Source organism: Arachis hypogaea, chromosome 17 (genome assembly GCF_003086295.3).
Source record: "Arachis hypogaea cultivar Tifrunner chromosome 17, arahy.Tifrunner.gnm2.J5K5, whole genome shotgun sequence".
Classification (NCBI taxonomy): Eukaryota; Viridiplantae; Streptophyta; class Magnoliopsida; order Fabales; family Fabaceae; genus Arachis; species Arachis hypogaea.
Window position 1 is genome coordinate 60,814,981 of NC_092052.1, and position 25,230 is coordinate 60,840,210.

Here is a 25,230-nt window from a genome sequence, read left to right on the forward strand (position 1 = left end):
CTTCTACTTTTATTAGTTCTAGAACCTTAGCTTATCTATTTCTCTTGTTGATTCGTTTATTTCCCCAATTTGGTTTATGAACTCTAATATTAGATTTGATTTTATATTTAATGCAATTTGAGGTATTTTAGATTTATGATTGTTTTTATGTTATTGATGCTTTCAATTGGTTGTTTGGATTTTACATTCCCTATTACTTTTCTATGTTTTTATGTTATGCCTTCCAAGTGTTTGACAAAATGCTTGGGACGGTTTCAAGTTAGATTTTTATGATCTTGGTTTGGTTGAGTAATTGGATACTCTTGAGTTATCAAACTCCTTTGTTGATTGATAATTGGAAGTTGCTGGTTGATTTGGATCCCTCTAAAGCTAGTCTTTCCTTAGGGGTTGACTAGGACTTGAGGAATCAAATTGATTGGTCCACTTGACTTTCCTTTATTCGGTAAGGGTTAACAAAGTGGGAGCAATGAACAATTCTCATCACAATTGATAAGGATAACTAGGATAGGATGTCTAGTTCTCATACCTTGCCAAGAGTTTTCTTAATTATTAATTTACTTTCTTGCAATTTACTTTTCTAGTTTCTTATTCAAAAACCCAAAAAGATAATTTTCCCACAACCAATAATAACTACACCTCCCTACAATTCCTTGAGAGACGACCCGAGGTTTAAATACTTCGGTTTATATTTTTTATTGGGTTTGCTTAAGTGACAAACAAGTTTTTGTACGAAAGGATTCTTTGTTGGTTTAGAAACTATACTAGCAACGGGGATTTATTTCTGAAATTCTTTACTAGCAAAAATCCGTTCGTCACACCACGCCAATTGATTGAAAATTTTTGTGGAACTTGCTTGAATTATATATTTTGTGAAGCATGTTTTGAGCTAAGAACACAAGCATGTGAGATTTGAGCCGAATGGTGTGGTTACATCTTATAACCACTTATTTTCCTTCTTGTGTGCAATTATTCTCTTTCTATGATTGTGATCCTTGATTTGTTTAACTCTATATGTCCATTATTCCTTGTATTCATGTATTTATATGATTGAGGCCATTGTTTCATTAGCTCACTTACCCAAATAGCCTACCTTTTACCTTCCATTGTTAGCTAATTTTAAGCCTATGCTTAACCCAATTGTTCTTTATTTTAGCATATTACAAGCCTAAAGCAAAAAACAATAAATGTCCCTTGTTTGGATCTTTGATTTGCTTAGGCTAGTGAGAGTGTTTATTATTCAAGTTTGGGGAGATGTGGGAACATTGGTAGGGATAAAAATGGTGTTTTATACTCCTATATTTGGGAATTGGGTACATGCTCATGTATTAATCAAATGTAGACCTTATGCATTGATGTGTTGTATGTAGTTTGAAAGAAAGAAAAGAAAACAAAAATGAGAAAAACAAATGAAAAAAAAGAAAAAAATATGGAAAAGAAAAGAAAAAATATAGAAAAAGAAAGAAGAAAAGAAAGAAATAAAAGGGACAAAATACCCCAAAGTAAAGTTCAATAAGAATCAATACATAAGTGTTGTGAAATGAAAAGGAAATGCATGAGTATGTGAAAAAGTGAAGAATGGGTAGTTAGGTTAGAACGTAATTGTATAGGTTATCATAGGTTAGGTGGGAAGGTCTAGGTTAATCAAAGATTCAAACTCTAGTTCACTTAACCATATATGACCTTAACCCTAACCCTAACCCCATTACAACCTTTGAGAAAGACCTCATGATAATTGTATGCATGCATTGAATAATTGTTGATTGTTAGATGAAGAACAAATCTTGGAAAGCATGATTAGGGGGGAATTGAGTGAATCAACCCCTAAACACTTGAGTGACTAGAGCGGATACACATCCGGTGAGGGTTCAATCTCTCAATTATATGTTTTCACCATAATCATTCTTATTAATGCAAGTTTGTAAATCCTTTTGATGATTCAATACAATTGTGGGTTGGATTTGATTCCTATTGCTTTAGCCCTTATGCTTACATATGTTCTCTTGGAAGTTGATTTGTTTTGACTAAACATTTGCATTCATAATAGGTAGTTGTATTTAGATAGGTTGCATATATTTTAGTGCATTGAATAAATGTCATACCCCTTACTTCATTCTTGGTATAGCATGAGGACATGCTATGGTTTAAGTGTGGGGAGGTTGATAAACCCTGTTTTTAGGGTTTATCTTGTGTTGAATTTAGAGCATTTTATCAACCTTTTCTCACATTTATTCAATGAAATAGCATGGTTTTGTGATTATTCCTTAATTTGTGCTTAAATGTGAAAACATGCTTTTTAAACCTTAAATTAGATAATTTTGATTCACCTTTGATTCCACTAGATGCCTTGATGTGTTTGCTAGTGATTTCAGGTTAAAAAGGCTAGGAATGGATCAAAGGAGTGAAGAGGAAAGCATGCAAAGTAGAGAACACATGGAAAAACCAAAGATTTGAGATGCACCACCCACGTGCACGCGCAATGTACGCGCACGCGGGATCGTAAAACTTCAAGGGACGCGCACGCATGCTGTACGCGTACGCGTCAGTGCTAGCATGTGATTTTTTAGTGAAAACGTGCCCAGCAAATTCTCAGAGGCTGTGGGGCCTAATCTAAACCAACTTTGGTGCCAAAACACTTAAAAGGACCAAGGATTGAAGAGTAAAGGGGAGATTCCATCACTTATACACATAGTTTTAGTTTAGTGAAGGCATTAGTTTAGTTTTAGAGAGAGAAGCTCTCACTTCTCTCTAGGATTAGGATTGGGTTTAGGTTAGTAAGCTTAGATCTAGATTTCAATTCATGCTCTCATCTACTTCTACCTCTCAATTCTTTATTGCTACATCTTGTTCTTCTATTCCTTATTGTAATTTCTCCTATTTTTCTTCTATACTTTGTTGTTGATCTACTCTTGTTCCTTTTCAATTCAATTTGAGGTAATTCATGTTAATTGTGTTTTCTTTTATTGTTGTTGTTAATTCTTTGCAATAATTAGTTGTTAGATTTCATCCTTATTGTCAATTTACTATGCTTTTCTTTTGTGTCTTCCAAGTGTTTGTCAAAATGCTTGAAAGGATGTTAGAGTAGAATTTTATGTTCTTGCCTTGGGAAGGTAACTTAGAAATTCTTGAGTTACTAATGTCCAAGTGATTGATAGTTGATAGCCATTGACTCTAGCTCTCATTAATTCAATTAGTGAATATCTAGGACTTATGGACTTGGATTGATATAGCTCATTTGACTTTCTTCTACTTGTTAGAGGATGACTTAATGGGATTGATCCTTGCAATTATCATATTGTGGTTAGTAATAAGGATAGAGATCCTTGACCACCAAATCTTGCCAAGACCTTTTCGTCATTTGAATTCTATTGCCATTTACTTTTCTTGTTTCCTATTCAAAACTCCAAAATATACATGTCCATAACCAATAACAAGAACACTACCCTGCAATTTCTTTGAGAAACGACCCGAGGTTTAAATACTTCAGTTATTAGATTCATTAGGGGTTTGTACTTGTGACGAATAAATTTTTTTATGAAAAGATTAGTGTTGGTTTAGAAACTATATTGCAATGGGATTTCATTTGAGAATTCTATATCGTCAAAAATCTATTTATCAATGAGAATGTGTTTTGTGTGTTATTGACAAATATTGAGAATTTGGGTATATAGTCATGTGGAATTATAGAGACCATATGTATTGATGTATTATGCTTTCATATTGAAAAAAAAAAGGAAAAAAAGAAAAAAAAAGAAGAAATAAATGAATAGGGGACAAAATTACCCCGATGTTAAGTTCAATAAAAAGATCAATGCATATGTGGTGGAATTAGAATTGATACATGAGTATGTGAAAATATGCAAAAGTGAGATGTTGGGTGGCTAGGCTTGATTTTAGAATTGTATAGAGAGTGTGCATGTGTTAGGTGAGAACTTAGGTTAGTCAAAGATTCAATTGTTAGCTCACTTGGCCATACATATATCCTCACCCTTACCTTAGCCACATTACAACCTTGAAAAGCTCTCATGATGTTTGCATTTGTACACTAAATATTTGTTGATTGGTTAGATGAAGAACAAAGTTTTAAAAAGCATGATTAGAGGAGACTTGAGTGGCTAAACCCTAAACACTTGAGCGATTAGAGTGCATATACACATCCGGTGAGGGTTCAATTGTTCAATTCCATATTTCCATATTTGATCATTGCTTATCTTGCAAGTTTGTGAATTCTTTTGCATAACTCAACTCAATTGTGAATGTGCTTTGATATGATTGAATTAGCCCTTGATTGTGCATATATGATTTCTTGGAAATTTGACTCACTTTGACCACATATATATATATATATATATATATATATATATATATATATATATATATATATATATATATATATATAGTAGTAGTAGTAGAAGCATCTTACATTTAGTTGCATTTATATAAATAGGTTGCATTTCATAATTTCTACCATTCCTCTTCACTCCTTTATAGTTTCTCTTGAGCTAAGCATGAGGACACGCTAATGTTTAAGTGTGGGGAGATTGATAAACTGCTATTTTACGGTTTATTTTGTATTAAATTGAGTGGATTTTACCCATTATTCTCACACTTATGCATATAAATTGCATGTTTTACATTTTCCTTCCTAATTTTGTGCTTTGATTGAAAACATGCTTCTTTGGACTTAAATTACTGATTTTTAATCATCTCTTATTACCCTTCGATGCCGTGACACGTGTGTTAAGTGTTTTCAGGTTTTATAAGGCAGGAATGGCTTAGAGGATGGAAAGGAAGTATGTAAAAGTGGAAGGAACACAAGAAAGTGTAGTTTTGAGAAGTTGGCAGCAACGCACAGCGTGGACTACGCGTACGTGTGACTGGTGCAGGAGACAAGTGACGCGTACGCGTGGATGACGCGTACACGTGACCAGAATTTTGTCAAGCGATGCGTACGCGTGGGCGGCGCGTACACACGGCAGAGCGTCACGTGCTGTAATTTGCAGAAAATGCTGGGGGCAATTTCTGGGCTCCTTTTTGACCTCGTTTTAGGCCTAAAAATCCATATTAAAGGCTGTAGAGTGGAGTAGGATGGGGGGGATAAATCATTCACACTTCATACAACCTTAGTTAGGTTTTAGATGTAATTTTCTAGAGAGAAAGGCTCTCTCCTCTCTCTAGGTTTTAGGGTTTTTAGTATTGTTTCTTCTCAATTTCAGAATTCTACCTTGGTTTAATTTAGTTTTTCTTCTACTTTTATTTGTTCTAGTACTTTAGTTCATCTACTTCTCTTGTTGATTTCTCTATTTTCCCAATTAAATTTATGAACTCTTCATGTTAATAATTTTCATATTAATGCAATTTATGTTCTCATGTTTATTGCTTCTTCCTTTATTTGTTATCATTGATTCCTTGCAAGTGTTGGTCGTAGATTTTACATTCTCTTTTTACTTTTCCATGCTTTTATTTGTGCCTACCAAGTGTTTGATAAAATGCTTGGTTAGATTTTAAATTAGCTTTTTGTATTCTTAGCTTAGATTGAGTAATTTGGAGACTCTTGAATTATCAAAAGTCTTTTGTTGATTGGTGTTTGAAAGTTGCTAGTTGGCTTAAGCTTTACTAACTCTAGTCATTGATTAGGACTTGTGAACTCAAGTTGATTTATTCACTTGACTTTCCTTAAATTGTTAGAGGTTAACTAAGTGAGTGCAATTTACAATGGCCGTCACAATTGACATTGATAATGAGGATAGGAATTCTGATTCTCAACCCTTGCTAGGACTTTTCTTAGTTGTTAATTATTTTCTTGTTATTTACATTCCTTGCTTATTAAACTCAAAACCCAAAATATATTTTTTCATAACCAATAATAGCTACCCTTCCCTGCAATTCCTTGAGAGACGACCCGAGGTTTAATACTTCGGTTTATTTTTATTGTATTTGTATTGTGACAAACAAATTAAAAATTGATTGAGGTTTAATTGTCGGTTTAGAACTATACTTGAAACGGGATAATTTTTGTAAAAATTTTTACCGACATTTTTACTCCGTCACTTGGGGACAAGAAAACTTTTAAGTTTGGTGTTTCAGAGCAAGCTCTCGATTTATATTATCATCAATGGCACCAAAGGAAGGTGAATCAACTTCATGGAAGAGCACATCTTGAGGAGGGAGCAGCAGCCACCGTAACTGAGGTGGTTAAGTTTCATTATCCCTTACCTTATCTTATCTTCTGTTTTTCCAGTACTTTTTAGCTTATTTCCTGTCTTTCTATTCTAGATTATCACTAGTAGGATTTCCTTGCTTTCTAGTTTAGTTCTTTATTTTGTTATTTTTTGTTTATTTTGAAAGATGTCTCATGTATTATGCTCTGAGCTTAAACAAAAAAGAAATTCAAAAGAAAAAAAGCAGTAAAATGCATGCAATTTTGAGTATATATTGCGTGTTCTAGTAATTTGATATGGTGGCCTTACTTCTATTTCTGAATGCATGAATTAACTGTGCATACTTGATATTGAAGTTGAGTATATGGGTTCTTGAGGAACAGGAACTTAGAGAAGTATTATTGATTCTCTCAATTACGAAAAAGATTGATTCTTGAAGCAAAAGAAACAGCAAAAAAAATTTAAAAAAATTCAAAATAAAAAGGTCCAAGGCTTTGAACATCAATGGTAAGGAGGGTCAAACTTGATCTAAAAGCTCAAAAGAGTAGTTTTCCCTAACCATATGCTTGTGGTGTGATAGTGTCAAGTAACCCTTGAGACTGAACACTTAAAGTCGTGACCAATTGCTATTACAGAGTATGCCTAAGGCTTTGAGCACCACTGTCTGGGAGAAAAAGTAAGAAGAATTCAAACCCAAAAGGTTCCCCCAGTTAAGTGCTTGTGGTGTTTATGTATTAAAGTTAAACTTGAAAACAAAGCATTTAGAGTCACGGCTAGTCTCAAAAGTACAAAGCACTAAGAAAAAGAAAAAGATGTGTTCAAGAATCAATTAGAGCCTAAAGAAGAGAATCTATAATACTATCCGAGTTCTAGTTCTGAAGGATGCCAATATTTCTGAGCTTCAAAGGATAGTGAGATGCCAAACCTATTCAGAATTAGAGTGTCATTAGCCCTATTCAGTAACTAGATCTGAGCTTAAATGAACACTCGAGTCTCAGACATTTTCTCTTCTTGGTCATATATTGTTTTGGTTGCTTGAGGGCAAGTAACAGTTTAAGTTTGGTATTGTGATGCGTGAGCATCTTATACCCCTTTTCCCTTTATTTTCTAATTATTTTTAGTTAGAATTTATTAAGTTTTATTATATTTTAGTGCAAAAATCTTCTTTGAATGCAACTTTGAGTTGTTTTGGTATTTTTATGATTTCAGGTGAAATTTGGGCGAATTTGGCAGAGTTTTATGCAAAAACAAAGGAAGAAAGTAGATGTTATCAACCCTAACCTCTTTTCATTCCAACAAGCATAACTTGAGCTACAGAAGTCCAATTGATGCGGTTTTAACAGCGTTAGAAACCCAACTTTTAGAGCTTTCCAACAATATATAATAGTCTATAATTTTCTTCTGGAATCACTGTCAAATCTGGCGCTAAACGTCTAGCCTAGCATTTAGCACCCAAGAGGGACAGAACCAGCACCAGAACTCCCCCCTGCCAGCGTTAAATGCCTAGAAAAATGCCAGGAAAAGGCCAAATACAGGTCAAACTCACCCAATGGAGCATCTTTAGTGGGATTTAGCTTTAAATTGTTATCTTTTATCATATTTTAGTTATTTTTATTTACAAACAAAATCTTTTAGGTCTAGAATTTATTATTCTATTTTTTTCTCAAATCAAATTAGGTTAGTATAAAAGGGAAAAGATAACTTAGGTCTAGGATCTTCTTCCTGCCGCACTTTTCATAACCCTAGTTTCTCTGTAAACCATGAGCAACTAAACCTCCTGGTTAAGGTTAAGAGCTCTATTTATTCTATGGATTAATACTATTATTCTTCTAATTTTAATTCATGTATTGATTTCAATTTCAAGAATTTGTTTTCGTTCTTCATCTTACGGATTTGGGTAGATCGGAAGAATAACCTTTATTCTATTTGAGTTCTTGTGAACCTTGGAAAAACAATTTATTTGAACAACAGCTTAAAAATAATTTTTCCTAAATCACTAATTATCTGGACTTAACGGGATACGTGACATATAATCCTCTTGTATTTGGGTAATTAGGGTTTTTGTGGTACATAAACTAGAATTGGACTTAAACCTCTAAATAAAATTAAGTGACCAAGGAATTGGCGGTTAACTAGTTTAGAGGAGACTAAATTACTAAGAAATTATGGTTTAGTCATATATAGTTTGTCATGAATTGAATCTTGCATGATTAAAATAGTTGATAAGAAAAGTTAATCCAGAAGATAAACATCTCTGAACCCTTAACTGTTTTCTCACATATTCTTCACACCAATTTACTGTTTGTTTTTTTGATTCTCTGAATTTACTTTTAATGCAATTGAACCACAAAACACTCATTTCTTCTTGCCTGACTAAGCAAATCACTCAATCATTATTGCTTGATCCATCAATCCTCATGGGATCGACCCTCACTTACCTGAGGTATTACTTGGTACGACCTGGTGCACTTGCCGGTTAGTTTGTGGACTTTAAATTCTGCACCAACTCACTCGGTTTGGAAACATTAGAGGTTACGTTTTAGGAATTAGTTCCGTTTTGAAGTATAATTTATATTCACATAACTTGGTGTACCACTTTTCTTTTATCGTTTGCAATGTAATTCTCTGTTTCAAATTTCTTTCTTGGAACATGATTTGACTATCTTCCAGTCATACTCCATGGTTCACATATATATCTGTGCTTGATTGTGAGCCTAACTATTCGTTTTGATCTTTTAGGATATACATCCTTGAAATTTCTTATATTTCTCTTTATAAATCTTGTACCTTTGATTTGAGCTTGAACTTGTTTCGGTATAAAGAATGATCTTTAAATCTTTAGAAATATTACCATTGACCTGAGCTGCCTTCACTTGTGGACTTTATACTTTAATTCAATCGGAACTTGCTTCGATTTAATACAACATCTTTTCTCTTATTGTTCCTATCAAAGTTTCCTAATTTAGATTTTTTTTCTTAAGACACGATTTAATTCTTTTGTTTCATGTCCTCCATCTTATACATATCTTGCTCTAATCATACTCTTAGCTATCTTATAGATTCTTGACCTTATAGCTTTTGATTTTGCGTTCCTCTACATAGACAATGTATCCTCTTGGAAATTCTTATTTTGGATCTTTTCGAAGAAGTTTCGGTTTGAGTTTTCTTTTGCCTGATTCTATCCACAATCATTCTATAAATTTTGATAAGATTATTTTCAATTTAACATGCATTTCCTTACATTAACTCTAAATGTTCTTTATATAATTTAAACTAGTTTGTTTGCAATTCACCACCTATCCTTTTATCGACTCATGGGAAAGTTTTACCTTAGAATTTCTTCTTTAAGTGCAACTTGATTTTCTACCAATCTTGTTGTCATTTTTATACATATCTTTTCTTGGTTATGTACCTAAGTATCCTCCGAAATTCTTGAAGGAAGATTTTTGTCCTTATTCTAAATAACCTTCATTTTACAAACCTCACATAACTTATTTCAACTTGAATATGTTTCGATGTAATACAAACATTTATGCTCTTGTTATTTCTTTTGAGAAATGTTTATTTTGTATCTTTTCTTTTTAGAAGGTGAAATAATTTTCTTATATTTTTTTATTGACTGTGGACATTTTATTCAATTGTATTCCTAAACATTCTCTTGAATTTTGTGGACGACGCCATTGACTTTGGTTATCCTTCTCTTGTGAACTTTGTACTTTCATTTAGCTTGAATTCAAATCCAATAAATGCACCATTTTTCTGTTATTGTTTCTATCGAAGTTCTTTGATTCAAGGTTCTTTCTTGAAATTGCGATTTGATTTTCTTCCCGCTACCCCTCATTGTTCTTATACATTCTTGTTTACTTGTGATTTCAAACATTCTTCCAAATCTTTGCGAACATCGTCGCTGCTTGTTTTTTTTTTTTTTAACTAAGTTTTGTATCCTTTGGAGTGAACTAGAAGTTGTTTTGGCATTACGTCTGATTCCTAACCATAATGAGCGATACATTAATTATATGGAACTGAGATTGTGGATGCAGAAAGTAAAACTGATAAGTGTGCGACGTCACAAGAAGTCTTGAAATTTTGAATATGGCAAAAAGGTTTGTAGATGTCACATTATAGTTGCTGGTGATGAAATTGCGAGATGAGCATGGATTAAGAAAGTATTAAGTTGGGATCACATAAAGCATGTGAAAACGTGATGCACCATGGATTAATAAGCTTGGTTATAAGGATGCGATAAGGTGATCAGACTTTGTTGAAGATTATGAGCCAGCGTTGCGCCTATTGTTAAGTTTCGGGTTTTAAAATTTAACTTGTATCAAATTATTTTATAAACTTTTGCATCACATTACATCTTTTTTTTTTTAATATTTGTGTGATATGTCTTCCTTGATTTTTGAAGCTAAGTATACTAAATCTTTTCACATTTCTTCCCAGATATGTTTGAAAGTAAGGTTAAGGTATATTTTTTTGTTTTGTATCGATTTTCGAGGATAAAAATTTTTGTAAGATAAGTAGAATGTAACGATTCGTATTTTTGAAAATCTAAATATGAATAAATTATGGTTTATTTTATTAAGTTTGAGCTTTATATTTTTAAAAATTATTTTATTATAAATAATTAAATTAATTATAAGATAAGTTGATTTTAAATCAATCAAGATTATTATGTAATATTCATATAATTGAATGTTTTGCATAATAGAAATTAGAATTCGATAATGGAAGTATTACACAATATAACCTAGACTTTGGTTATCTGAAAGTTTTTTGAGTGGCTGGAATAACTCCACGTCACGAACTAATAAATTCTAGCAATAGGGATAAAAAAAAAACTAACCAGTCGAAACAGGTATTCATGGGATTTACTCACGATTTGGGGTTAGATGGAGACCCATAAAATTTCCACGACCTACCCACATGAAACGGATGAGAACGGAGAGATAAATACTCGCCCCATGAGACATGTTAAATCCACACGAAGATAAATTACTGATTTATCCTAATTTATATCTACATAAATTAGTAACCTTAGTTCCTGCCTCTAATTCAAATCCTTTCTTTTTCTTCTAGATTCATTATCAACCTTAACTCTCTCTCTCTCTCTCAAATTCATCATTATGTTGCTCAGTATCACCCTATAAATTATGTTATGTTATTATGTTAGAATATATTTTTATATTTTTTTAAATGTTATTTTTCATAGTGAATATGTTATGAATTGTGTTGAGTTATATTGAATTTATTATTTTATGATCTAATATTATGCCTTTTTTCAAAAAAATTTTAAAAAATCCTTCGATACCTAAAGGATTTGCTTACTTGAGAGGATAATTAAATAGTTATTTGCAAAGACAGAGAGGAACGAGGGCATGTTTTTTTAAGACATGAGTGAGGGCGGGACAGAAAAGGTGCCCGCCACACTCCCATAAGTACTTATTATCATACTTAACTAGCAATGGAGATCCAATCTGAGCCGATTTAAGAGAAGACACGTGGACTTTATTTACATTGGGCCTTAAGGTAATGAACCTAAGTTAGATTTGCGACCCTAACAATTGACTAGATTGATCTTCCTTGTTTTGTGGTTTTACTTGACCCAAATATATCTTTGATTAATATTTTGAGTAATTGTTATAATAAATACTACACTATTAAATATTATAACGTTCAGTATATATAAAAATTAGATATATTTACAAGAGATTTTTTTAATTTAAATCAGGAAAAATTTTAATTATCTTTTTTCTCTCTTTTAATTTTAAATATTATTTATTAATGTGATGAAAAGGTGAAAATAATAATAATCACTTACATAATTAAAATAGATAATCTTAATATATACAACTATCTATATTATAGATTATTATATATGATAAATAATTTTTTATTTTTTTAATGACTATTTATATAATTTATTGCATGATTTTTTTTCTCGTAATATTTAATAAATTTAAGATACAAGATGTTATTTATATTATGGAACATACAAAATAAGTAACTTAAGTCATCAACTACGACAATAAGGATAATAATGCAAATACTTGTTTACTTATTAATATTAAAAATATATATAAATAATATATACTAATATTTTTTTAGTAGAAAAACAATAATAAAAATTATTAATTAAGTTAATTATATAATAAAACAATAATTTCTTAAATAATAATAAAAAATAAGATCATTATTTTCACGCATTATAAAATATATAAAATAATTTTGGACAATAAATCAATCCTCAATAAATTATACATTAGTCTTATAAAAAAAATAAATAATAATACATTAGATATTATTATTTACGTACTATAATATACATTATCGATTATTAAGTTATAATTAATTTCTAACCCAATTTTGGTAATTGAAATTTAAATGATTGTAATCATTAAATGTTGAATATTTTGCATCTAACTAATATTTTTGTTATTGAAATTAGAAATAGATGAGTTGTTAATCAATTCTGAATTTAAATTTAAATTTGAGTAAACAAATAAAAAATTATTTTAAGTTTTACCTCACTAATCAGAATTAATTTTAAGATAAGAAATTATTCTATACATCATATTGTAAGATAGTGTGATCATTTGTTATTCTTTATTGACAAATATTACCAAATAAAATGGTATAAGAAATTAGAAAAAAATGTATTTACTAATTTAAAAAATATTAATTTATTTTTCAATAGAATAAATTATATATTGAATAACAAAAGTTGTTAGCGATTTCTCTCCACACTAATTAATACTTACAACGATGGTGTTCCAGTAATATTACTAATAAACATTAATCAATCTAATAGCTTTTGTAATGACGTAAGTCTATAAATTTATAAACTTGAAAATCATGTCATAAAATGTAAAGTTTTAACACGTAACAACGTTGATCATATTGTTTTGATTTCAAGAATAAATATGATACCAATAAATAAAACTGTCTCAGGTAAATTTCAATAAAGATAAATCTCCATAAATATGTATTGTTATCCATGAGAAATTGTTTTATTTTAAAGACAAATATTAATTTTTTTTCTACTGTATTTCTTAACTCGGCAAACCGAAGATTAATCTACTACATATTAATGTTTTATTTATTAAGAGTCTATCATTAGCCAATAAATTGTTGTTACATATATAAGATAGAATTCAAATTCTTAATATTTACTTAAGTGAATAAATAAAATGACTACTTAACTAACTCAAATTAATTAAATTAAATATTAATTATTTTTAATATTTTTAAATTATAAAATATTTATAGTAATAATTATTATATATATTTTTATTTAATTTTTAATAAAAATTTAATATAATTTTATGTACTATTCCGTAGAGAGTACAGGAACATACACTAAGTGTTTGTTTGGGCGTCATTAAATAATTAAAAAAAATATTTTTTTTAAGATTTTTTTTTATTAGAAAAATATCTTTTTTTATTTTTTAGTGTGTTTGGCAAATTTCTAATAATAAAAGTAAAAGCACTAGAAAAATAAAAAAATATCCCTTTTGAAAAGCTACGATTTACATCTTTTTTTAAAAAAAAAATATTTTTCGCATAATAAATAAACAAAAAAATACTTTATTGTATTTTATCCAAACATAATTAATAAATAAAAAAGATCTTTTACATAAAATATTTAAATATAAAATTATTTTTAATTTTTTAAAAATGACGTTTAAACAAGTCCTAATTTTAATTAAGATTCGGTATGCTTAGATTTTTTTTCAATAATAGATTATATTTCATTAATTATTGAAAAATGAAATACAAAGATGTCCAAAAGTAGGACAACATAATAAAAGATGGGGATTTCCCAAAAATACTACACTGAAGGTATTCATCCAACAGTGCGTGGTTGAAAAACGAAGAAACGAAGAAAAATCTTAAAGAAGAAAGAATAATAAATCAAATTGAATGAAACTAAGAGTTTGTCTCATGGAGAAGACGACCTAAATTGGGAGTTCTTTAGATTTCATGGAGTAACTTGACAGAGCTTGCTAGAATAGCAGACGGCATTGAAGTATGATATCAAATGATGGCAAGCAGTTCCAGCAAAATGATGGCAAGCAATTGAGGATTACAGTCAGTATATTTCAACGGGTTAAGTATCTCTGTTGATGCAGTCTACTATGTCCAAAAGTTGTTAGGACTCTGAGGAGAAAGACAGTCATGAAGATAATTTTGAGACCATACATCTTTAATTCTAGAGCAATCGATCAAACAATAAGTGACTGTTTCTGTTGATTCATGACAGCAGGAGCATATTGGTGATATAGATAAAATGCGATGATGAATCTGAGCAAACACTAGAAGTCGACTATAAAAAACTTTTTAGATAAATAACTTAATTTTGTGAGACAAGTTCAACTTCCATAATCTATAATTTTTTCTACTACATATAATTAGAATAAAATTTCAGAGACAAATAATAAAATAAATAATCAATTCTATAACCCGAACCTGTATCATAATGCGCCATCATATGTATCACATGATTCACGTCAGTTTAGCACTTTAGCTATACTATAATAGTATTGAAACTAAAGGTTCCAATAAAGGAAATATATAATTGATGGTTCGGTGAACAACTCCAAATAAAGAATCATTAGGGAGATTATGAAGATATAGATAGCACAATAATCTACTACTATATTGTTAAAAATAAAGAATAAATCTATGCTATTCCCTTACTAATATTTTGGGCTGTGCTCTCCCAAAATTTATCGAAATAAATAAGGGTGAGCTACAAAAGAAAGATTTTTTTTAAGAAAACAAATTGGAGATAAAGGATATATCCATTATTTATTTCTTAACTTTTATTTATTGTGTCGTTAATTTCGGGGATCGGAAATATTTGATAAAAAAAATATTAGTAAAAAATTATTAAAATTTATTATTTTTTACTTTATTTAATACATTATTTTACAATAAATAAATATTAAATAAAATAACTCATTATTCTTTGTCTTCGTTCCTAACGCTGTCGTTCTGGGACAAACCTTGCAGCAAATTGTTTGTATATATATATTTTGTACTCTTTGTATCTAAATTTCCATATCTCATTAAATAATTGAGGGAATCTAATGGGATCTAATGAACACAAGCAACATGATATCAGTTTTGTCCTTCATTATTTTTATATTTTAAATTTTGATGATCGTTAACTTCTATGAAAAATATTAGTCGTTTTTATTTTCATATGTGCGAGGATTATTAAAACTTAAATACTAAAATTATTATAAACTAAATGATAATATAATCTAATTATTTAAATGAAATGACTTGCGTATTAATGTGTTTATTAATCCATCTTTTTATTTGCCGAATATGATATTAGTTAAAATAATAGATATTTAATATATGCAATATTCTGAGGCCGACACTTTAAGTATAAAACAAAAAAAAATATAAGTAAATAATTTTTAATCAGTCAACTTTAAACAATTATAATTAATAATTATTAATTTTATATTTTTTAAAAATAAAATTTAAATAATCACTAATTAATAACTATTAATTAATATGGAGTGTAGTTCAAAAACGTTTATTGATTTATTGTTCGCTAAATCTCTGTTGATTATTTAGTGGAATTGAAAACAAAAAGAAGAGTTAGTTAATATTGGTTTAAAATTATAACAAAGACAAAAAGAAAAAATAGAGTAATGCTAGAAAATTAACATTTTTTGAACTAATATTAATCAGTTTTTTTTTTTATTATTTTTTATCTTAAATTTATACCTTAATTATAACCCATAATTCTAAACACTAATAAATTATAAACTATAAATCTTAAGTCTTCAAAAAAAATTAGAATTAAAAAAAAATTGGCTCATATTGACTAATTAAAAATTGATTCTTTACTTTTTTTCAAAAAGAATATTAGTCACATAAAATGTTTCATTTAATATTTTACATTTTAATTAATATGTTTTAAGTTTAAAATTTAAAAATAGAAGTATGATATCTTGAAGCCTGAAGGCTTGGAGCTATAAATAGGTGAAGGTTGAAGAGATCATACATTCATTCATCCACAGAGAATAAGAGAAAGAGAGTCTTACTTCTTTCACTTGATTCTAAAAAATGAGAGTTGCTTTTGCTTTTCTTCCTCTTGCTTTCCTTGTCCTGGTATATGTTTCCCTTTCATTGTTTTTATGTTTAAATCCCCTTAAGATAGAGCTCCCATGAATTGAGTTTTATAGTAAACAACAACTCAAATTAAAATTTACCACTGTTTTAAAAAAATTTAAAAAGTAGTTCGTCATGAATGCATTAATAAAATTTCATCTATTATATGTCATATTACATAACATAATAAATGAAATTGTAGTCTCTAAGATATACGTGTTTGTTTAGTTTAATATTTGTAATTTTATTCATATAATATTTATAATTATATATTTGTTATATTTAAAATTATATAATTATTAGACCAATTTTTTATTATTTCTCGAACATTATTGGGTTTGTGTTAGTCGCTTTAGTCGTTTGAGAGTTCGTTCATGTTTTACTGAGTTTTAATAGTTTTCATTGTATGCTTAATAATATATTGGTTTCTATTATTATTAGTATATTTTAGACGTACGTTTCTTCCATTTATCCAACACATCTATAAAAAAATTGTAAAACTTTTTACTTTTATTTTCGATCTTAACAAGTGATTCAAACATTTTTAGCTACATCCTTCTTTTATTTGGTTATTTATTTAGATTAATATTAGAAAGAAAATAACATAACATTATTTTATTTAATTTAGTATTCATAATTTTATATGTATAATATTTATAATTATATATTTATTATATCTAAACTTATTTATTTATTTTAGCAATAATTAAATAATACAAAATAAAAAAATAAATACATTAAAGAAATCTAAAAAAAAAAAAACAAGTTATGATTCTCTATGATTCCCAAATTATAGCTCTTAAATATTTTTGTTTATTTATTTGGTTTTCAAGATATATATTTAATTTCTATAGCACAGCATAATGGCATTTCGATAATTACTTTTGCCTTGTTTTGTGTGGAGAAGCTTGTAGCTTCAGTTGAATCAAGAAAAGATGCAGGGGAATATTGGAAAATGATCAAGGACATGCCAGAAGAAATTCAAGGCCTCGTTAAATTCAATGAGGAGCAGCAAATTGAAGGTTTGAAGCCTCTTATGGTCACAGAAGAAGTAACTATGGAAAAGAAGGTGTTTACAGAAGATAACGAAATGGATTGTAAGGAAAAGAAGCAGGTTGTTAAAGAGTTTGAACCAAGACCCAATGTTTCAGCTTATGGTGACAATGAGGTCGATGCTAAGGGAAAGAAGCACGTTGTGAATGATTTTGAACCAAGACCCAATGTTTCAGCTTATGGTGATAATGATGTTGATGCCAAGAACAAGAAGCACGTTGTGAATGATTTTGAACCTAGACCCAACGTTTCAGCTTATGGTGATAACGACATTAACGCTAAGAAACAAAAGAAATTTGTGAAATCCTTTGAACCAAGACCTAATGTTTCAGCTTATGATAAGGACAATGTTGATGCTAAGTAAAAGGACATGGTGAAACACTTTTAACAGTATGAAATGTCACTAGCTACTGGTTATACTATAATGATGAATAAATAAATAAAAGTAAATGCATCTTAAATGATGTAATTAAGTTACTCCATCGATCTATTGATCATTTTGAATTTTTTTGGACACATTTCATAATTATTCCATTTAAATATAATTTATTTCTGGATATATTAATTTGTAAACATATAAACAAAATTAAAATAATGGCTAATTAAAAATAACCAACTAATTTATTTATATATATAAATTAAATATATATAAAAATATATATAAAACAATAAATAGAAAGATATGCAAATACACACATTTAGTAATTAATTGCTAATTTTCTTTACTCTTACTTTACTCTTCTTTAAGCTCTTACTCTTTCAGTCAGTTGGTGATAAATGAGAATATCCAATTTTTTTGTATTTTCTTATGGAAATACTTTTATTTTATATTAATAAAATAACATTTATTTTTAGAAAAAAAAATTGTTGATTTTTTTGGGGCATATATAATTTAGCTATTTTTTTTATAGTCTTATTTATATAAATATTAAACCGATTATGTTATGTGATATTAATATAAAATATATATTAAAATATAAATATATATTAAAATAAATTAAAAGTGTTTTATATTAAACAGATATACCTCGTAATCAAAAGCTGATGAGATTTAACACTTCAATGAATATTTTATTCAAGTCAATCATAATTGAACAAATGGAAACCTGAAAAATAGGAGGATACATGGATGGATTTTGAGAGAGAAAATAAATTAGGGCGCCATTCACCTAAAAACGCAGGAAACGTGCTTTTTTAAAAGACATATGGGTTAATAGTAAAATTAGTTTTTGAAAAATAAAATATTTTTTAAATTTTTTTATGAATTATTTTTAATTAAATTAGTCTTTTAAAAATTATAAATTAATCATATTTATCCTCTAATTATTTTATTAACAATTTTTTAAAAAATTGATATTGTAAAATGTTAATTGATAACATATCACTATTAGAAAATTAGTTATTACAGACGAATATTTCTGACGGATTTTATCCCACAGAAATACAGAGGGATTTTTTGTTGGAAAACAAAAAAAACGGATTAGCATAAATTACAGACAGAAAATAGAATCCATCGATAATTCCGTTGGAAAAATTAATTTTTTTCCGTGAGAAATGGTTACAGACGGAAAATTCGTCTGTAATTAAATAGACAAAACGCTGCGTTTTATTAAATTATTACAGACGAAAAATCCGTCTGTAATTTAAATATTCCGTCGGTAAATATTGAGATAACACTAATCTTATCTCTATCCACTCGATCCATTTACACTCCACCCATATCAAATGAGCTTGTTCCTCTCTCCGTCACCGAGTTGCTTCTTCTCTCCGTCGCACCAGTTTCTTCCACCGCTGTCGCCGCCACTGGCGTCACAAATCTCTCTCCGTCGTCCTTGCGTCGTACGGGCTCCCTCCGCCGCCGCATCCAACCCTAACCTCAGAGCTTCGTCGCGCCTCCAACCCTAATCCCAGAACTTCGTCGTGCTTCCAACCCCTGCTTCGCCGCTCCCTCCATCGACGCTCCCTCCGTCTCAAAGCCTCCGTCGTGCTCACTCTGTCGTAAGCCTTCAAACGTCGCTCCTTCCTCCATGGCTGAAACCCGTAACGCTATGTTTTTCCTCCTGCGTCGCTGGTCTCTGTCTCCTCCTGCATGTGGCTATGCTGAAGCTCCATGGGAAAGATATACAACGGATTCCATGGGTGAAGCTTAACCACAGCTACAGAAGTACCGCGAGACTCGATTAAAGCAGTACAAGAACTACGAGAACCTCTCGTTCTCGTGAGGATCTCGACAAGATGAACCCCTCAGCTGCTTCACGCTTTCACTTCTGATTCAGATGGAATTATGAATACTAATTCTAATTCATTTCTAAACTCCCTAATTATTTATTTATTTGGCAGGAGTGTTTGGAAGTGCGCTGCAGAAGGAGAAGGCCTTCTGTATTGGCACCACTTGGGGTAATGATCAACACATGTTTGATACAATGACTGTGATGTCTTTTACCTTCATTTTTATCCCTTTGTTCTACGATGCATTACATTACAAGAATGTGTTTTATTTTTCTTCACTGACTCACTTTTGTTGTTTGGGTTCAGGAGCCAACACCTATTGAATCCAACATGAGTAGCTTTTATGGGAAGAACAAGAACAGTAACCCTTTTTTTGAGTTTTACAATTCTTTCCTTTCCTTTCTCCATAGTATATGCTTCTTTATATATAACCCTCAAATTGTTGTGATGGTTGTAGCTTTTCTTTAAATGTAACATACTGTTATTTCATTTAGTATTTGGCATTTCCTTGATTTGCCTTGCAGAGTCAATTCTTACTGCCTCTGTCCTTGGTGTCCTTGCAAAGTCAATGCTAGAGTTTCTTTGAACTTGAAGTGCAAAAAACTACAAGTTGAATCTTGTTTGAAATCCAAACTCAACCCTACTCACCTGGTATGTCACTACTTGTTTTCGTTCAATTTCTTCTCCCAAGGGTTTCTTTCTTGCATCATTCATTCCACGCTGCGTTTTTTTCTAAGTAGAACTCTGTCTCTTTCATTTGCTTTTTTTCAACCACTAACAGCCACTCCTTTGATTCTGTTTATCTATACTGGATATGTTTCTTGGGAAACTATTAATTTTGGCATTCTTTTATTTTCTTACACTTTTTGTATTTCTATTTCAGGAAGTAGTTGATACATCTGGAGGGTAAAAAAAACTTACCTTACTTTGAATTTTTTGCTATTAAACCGTTTTGTTGATGAAAAGCTAATAAAATTCATGTCGGTATCAGATGCGGTGCAAGTTTCGTAGTTGAGATTGTATCAAAAGAATTTGAAGGCAAGAGGCTACTGGAGAGGCATCAAATGGTGAATGCTGCGTTGGAGGAGAAAATGAAAGAGATTCACGCTCTCTCTGTCAAGAAAGCTGTCACCCCAGAGCAGTGGAAACAGCTGCAGCAAGACTCCAACCAAGCAAATCCTGCTGCCTAGGATCATGTCTTTTCAGTTACAATAATAGGGTATAAATAAGAATATTAGTGTTCTCAACATGAACAAGGTTAGTATATTAGTTATGAGTAATGAGCAGCTTAGAATAGATTGCATTAGTAGTAAGTGGTGATGCAGTGAATGCAGATTAATTATATTAAGAGTGGGTCTGGTTTATATTGATTCTAAAGCACATTGTGTTTGGTACATTCAAGCTTCTTTGTTGTGCCCCCCTTTGAATTCATTGTCTTCTCATCGCACAAGTTTCAGTCACATCCAATTCGAATCAATTCAACAATGGCCGCCGTGGCTTCACCTTCCTCCAAAGAAAATTGAAAAACCCTAACCTGGAGGCCTTCCACTGCAAACCTACCGATCCCTAATTCCGTCTCATCATCAGAGGTAAAATAAAATCCCTTTCGCCCATTTCAACCCTTCTCCGCCCCCAACAGTCTCTATATCCTCTCTCTAATTCAATTGTACAATTTTATTTTTCTCTTTATTCTCTCCCTTTCGATGTTTTGTTTTTATTCTGCTGAGAATTGAAATTGCTGGCTGAATTAGCTTAATTTTAGGTCTTCTAATCACCTTTCAGTTTTATTGTTGTTCCTTATTTTTCGATTATTTTATTGCCACAGATTGAAAATGAGTAGGCGTGGGAGCAGAATAGTCTATGTTGGGAACCTCCCTGGTGATATTCGTGAAAGAGAAGTAGAAGATTTGTTTTCAAAGGTACTTTGCTATTTTCATTCGTGAAAGAGTTTGATTTTTTATTTGCTTAATACTTACCAATAGAAACTACTTTACACCGTGTGCTGCCTTTGCTGATTTTTTTCGTGTCCTTGTTCATTTTAATTTTGGCAGGTTGCTTCTCTTAGAGAAGGTGTATCCCTAGAAACCAAATTTCTGAGCAGGTAAGCCAGCTTGTTTGCTATTTATGTAGGAAGGAAGCTGCTTTGCGACAAAGAGAGGTATGCCAGAAGAATGGATATTAATCATATCATATGTGGCAGAAATATGAACTGAGGAAATCACAGCCCCTTTCGTGGAATACTCAATTATATTGAGAGACAGAATTTTGTGGAATACTCAATTTTTTTATTTATTGTCATAGGGTGCTCTCAAGGCTGGCAAACAAACACAGGATGGGAGAGATGAGGAAATCACAACCCTTCATGTAGAAATTCAGGTAATTTTTGAAGAAGCATGCATTTCTTTCCATAGTTAGATTACTATATATATATATATATATATATATATATATATATATATATATATATATATATATATATATATATATATATATATATATGGTGTACTCTGATATTTGATGTGAAGTTATAGCTATCTTCTTTTCTTTGTCAGAATCTAAAAGATGATGCAGCAGCAACAGCTTTTGAACAACAGCAAGAAGCTTCAATCTTTCCCCTGTTTCTGGATTTTGATCTCTGCCTCCAAAGGAGAAGAAAATGTGAGTTTCTCTTCCATTTTTTTATTTTGCTTCTGATTCATGTTGATTTTCTCTGGAACCATGTTGACATTCTGGTAGGATATTCTTATTTAATTGATTTAGTTGAATGCATGTGACTGTAAGCTAATTAGCAAGTAAGCTTGGTTTTGGCTGGGTAGGAAGATCATTGATTCTTGTTTTAGTTGAATGCATATTGGTCTAGGATAATTATTGGTGATTATATGTCTTTGCATGTGATGTTTTACAGCTTGATTATTGGTCAAAGTGCATTTTCAGTTTATCAGCAGCATTTGGCTAACCAACCTGTGAATTTGAGTCTTAAAGATCCTAGTTTCTGTCTTTATCTTGCATTTTGTTACCCAAAATGTTATTTAAGATCTCTGTTTTTTATTGCAAGTTCTTCATGAACTTCTTGAGTTCAAAAGTGATCGTGCTCCAATACCTGTAGGGAAGGTTGAACCTGCTTCAGCTATTGTGCATCGGTTTTGCACTGGTGGGATGTCTCTTGGAGCTATTTCAAGAGAAACTCATGAAGCAATTGCAATTGCAATGAACAGATTAGGTGAAAAATCAAATTCAGGGGAAGGTGGTGAGGTAATACAATTTGAAGGTCCAAGAGAAAGTATGAGAAAATCTCTGGTTGGCTGCATTGCTTACAAGAGAAGATTCATACGCTATTATTTTTAGTGTAAATAGGATTCCAAAAATTCTCCTTCGAGTTTTGACCATATATATTCCAAAAATTAAGAATAGAGATATTTTCTTACACTTTTATTTTGGCAACATTTGCAGCAAATTTGGCAGATTCAACGACTGTCTCTTTGCTCTTCTCCAAGTTAGGAACAAGTACAAGTACAATTACTTACTTAATTAAAGCCCTTCTTCTTCTTCTTCTTCTATATAGCATACTCTATGGTTATAAGCTTACATGGTTACAGTACTATATTATATTATTATTGTTGTTGTTGTTAATTTATTATCTCTCTGTGGTGCTAGAAGGTGCTGAATTAAGGAGAGAAGAGAGAGAGAATTTTGGAGAAGGTTTGAAGTGATTGGATCTGAAGATGAGTGGATCAAGTTAGGAACATATGCTTCTTTTCTTGGCTGCTGCTTAATATTATATTACTCTAACTTGTCTTTGTTTACTGCTCTTGCTTATTGCCACGTTGTTTTCTTTTAGATGAGTTATATGAATCTCTGACTTTGTTTTCTCTCTTGTTTGGCTAATGTATTATTGCAACCATTGGTTTCCTCAATAAAATAAAGATTTAAAATTAGAGAAAGGACAACAAGGTGAAGTAGAAATGGAATAAAATCTAAATGTAAAATGTATATATAATAGAAGTGTTTGGATATCTTAAAAGTCTTAGTCTTATATAACTACTACCTCTAATTGAAAATAGTTGTTTAAGTTATAGGTTTACATTATAATGAATTATTGTTTGTTTGATAAAACTTAAGCAATATTAATAGGAGGAGAAATAATATATTAGTAAGTTATGTTATTATATTTTGATTAACCTTTTATCATAGGCATACTTATATTATAACTAAAAATCACTATCACTAAATTAGCTTTCTAGATATATTTATTTTTCTAATTATGTGATATCGTATTTACATATAATTGTAAAAATGTGATAGTTACCACAAATTTTTGCTAGTGCATTAGTCATGCTAAGTTTCTTGTCTCAAAATCATAAGCTGATGATGTGTCTTCCACCATAATTATAAAAGTGCAACTCATACCACAAATAGAAACACTACAAGCCTATTTCTTTGCTTCATTCATGTACTAATAATCTCCATGGATTCAAATATCGTTGAATTCAACTCTATCAAACAGGCTTTTAGCAACAAGGAGGTATAATCTTAAACTGAAAGGTTTTATATATATAGAACCACTAACACTGCTACTTCCATATTACTAATTGATAAAGTGTTTGAACTGCATAGCTATATGCATTTCACAAGATTATTATGTATTATCTTATATAAGTATTAATCTTGTCTTTAATTTTACCACGTCTAAGTCATTGATCTTTTACTTTTTAGGATCATCTTTAAAGTGCAACTGACGGCTTAAGACTGTTGTAGGTAAATACTAAACTTAATTAAATTTCTCTTTATAATTATTATCATCATCTCATTTTCTAGGATACTGTGGCTAGTATCTCTTATATTTAGAACAACAATCATGTTAACGTGTATCAAAAAATAATTAGTTACCTGGTGCACGAAATTGTGATCTCAGGCAACGGCGCCAAAAATTCTTTATGCACGTCTTAATAAAATCGTTTTTTATTCACAACTTCGATACAACTAACCAGCAAGTGCACTGGGTCGTCCAAGTAATAAAACCTTACGTGAGTAAGGGTCAATCCCACGGAGATTGTTGGTATGAAGCAATCTATGGTCATCTTGTAAATCTCAGTCAGGCGGATAATAATTGATTATGGAGTTTTCAAAAATAAATAATAAATAGACAGAAAATAAAGATAGAAATACTTATGTATATCATTGGTGAGAATTTCAGATAAAGGTATAGAGATGCTTTCGTCCCTCTGAACTTCTGCTTTCCTGCTGTCTTCATCCAATCAGTCTTACTCCTTTCTATGGCTGGCTTTATGTAAGGACATCACCATTGTCAATGGCTACTTTTCATCCTCTCTGGAAAATGGTCTGATGCACTGTCACTGCATGGCTAATCGTCTGGAGGCATCACTGTGGTCAATGGCTGCATCCTATCCTCTTGTGAAAATGGTCCAAATGCTCTGTCACAGCACGGCTAATCATCTGAGGTTCTCGATCATACTGGAATAGGATTCACCCTCATTTTGCGTCTGTCACTAAGCCCAGTACTCGCGAGTTTAAAGTTCGTCACAGTCATTCAATCCCAGAATCCTACTCGAAATACCACAGACAAGGTTTAGACTTTCCGGATTCTCATGAATGCTTCCATCAATCTAGCTTATACCACGAAGATTCTGATTAAGAG

At 30.6% G+C, this 25,230-nt stretch overlaps 2 protein-coding genes across 2 annotated transcripts; both read left to right on the plus strand.

Moving 5' to 3' along the window:
* The first annotated feature begins 16,152 nt into the window (after positions 1–16,152).
* On the plus strand, positions 16,153–17,822 carry LOC112765991 (uncharacterized). The gene is made up of 2 exons (XM_025811846.3): positions 16,153–16,292; positions 17,200–17,822. Exons 1-2 carry the CDS (start codon positions 16,248–16,250, stop codon positions 17,707–17,709), a joined length of 555 nt encoding a protein of 184 aa, XP_025667631.1. The 5' UTR covers positions 16,153–16,247; the 3' UTR covers positions 17,710–17,822.
* A 1,571-nt stretch (positions 17,823–19,393) lies between these two features.
* Positions 19,394–20,807, plus strand: LOC112763339 (uncharacterized). The gene is made up of 5 exons (XM_029294278.2): positions 19,394–19,484; positions 19,686–19,758; positions 20,099–20,225; positions 20,458–20,480; positions 20,566–20,807. Exons 1-5 carry the CDS (start codon positions 19,394–19,396, stop codon positions 20,762–20,764), a joined length of 513 nt encoding a protein of 170 aa, XP_029150111.1. The 3' UTR covers positions 20,765–20,807.
* Positions 20,808–25,230: the final 4,423 nt, after the last annotated feature.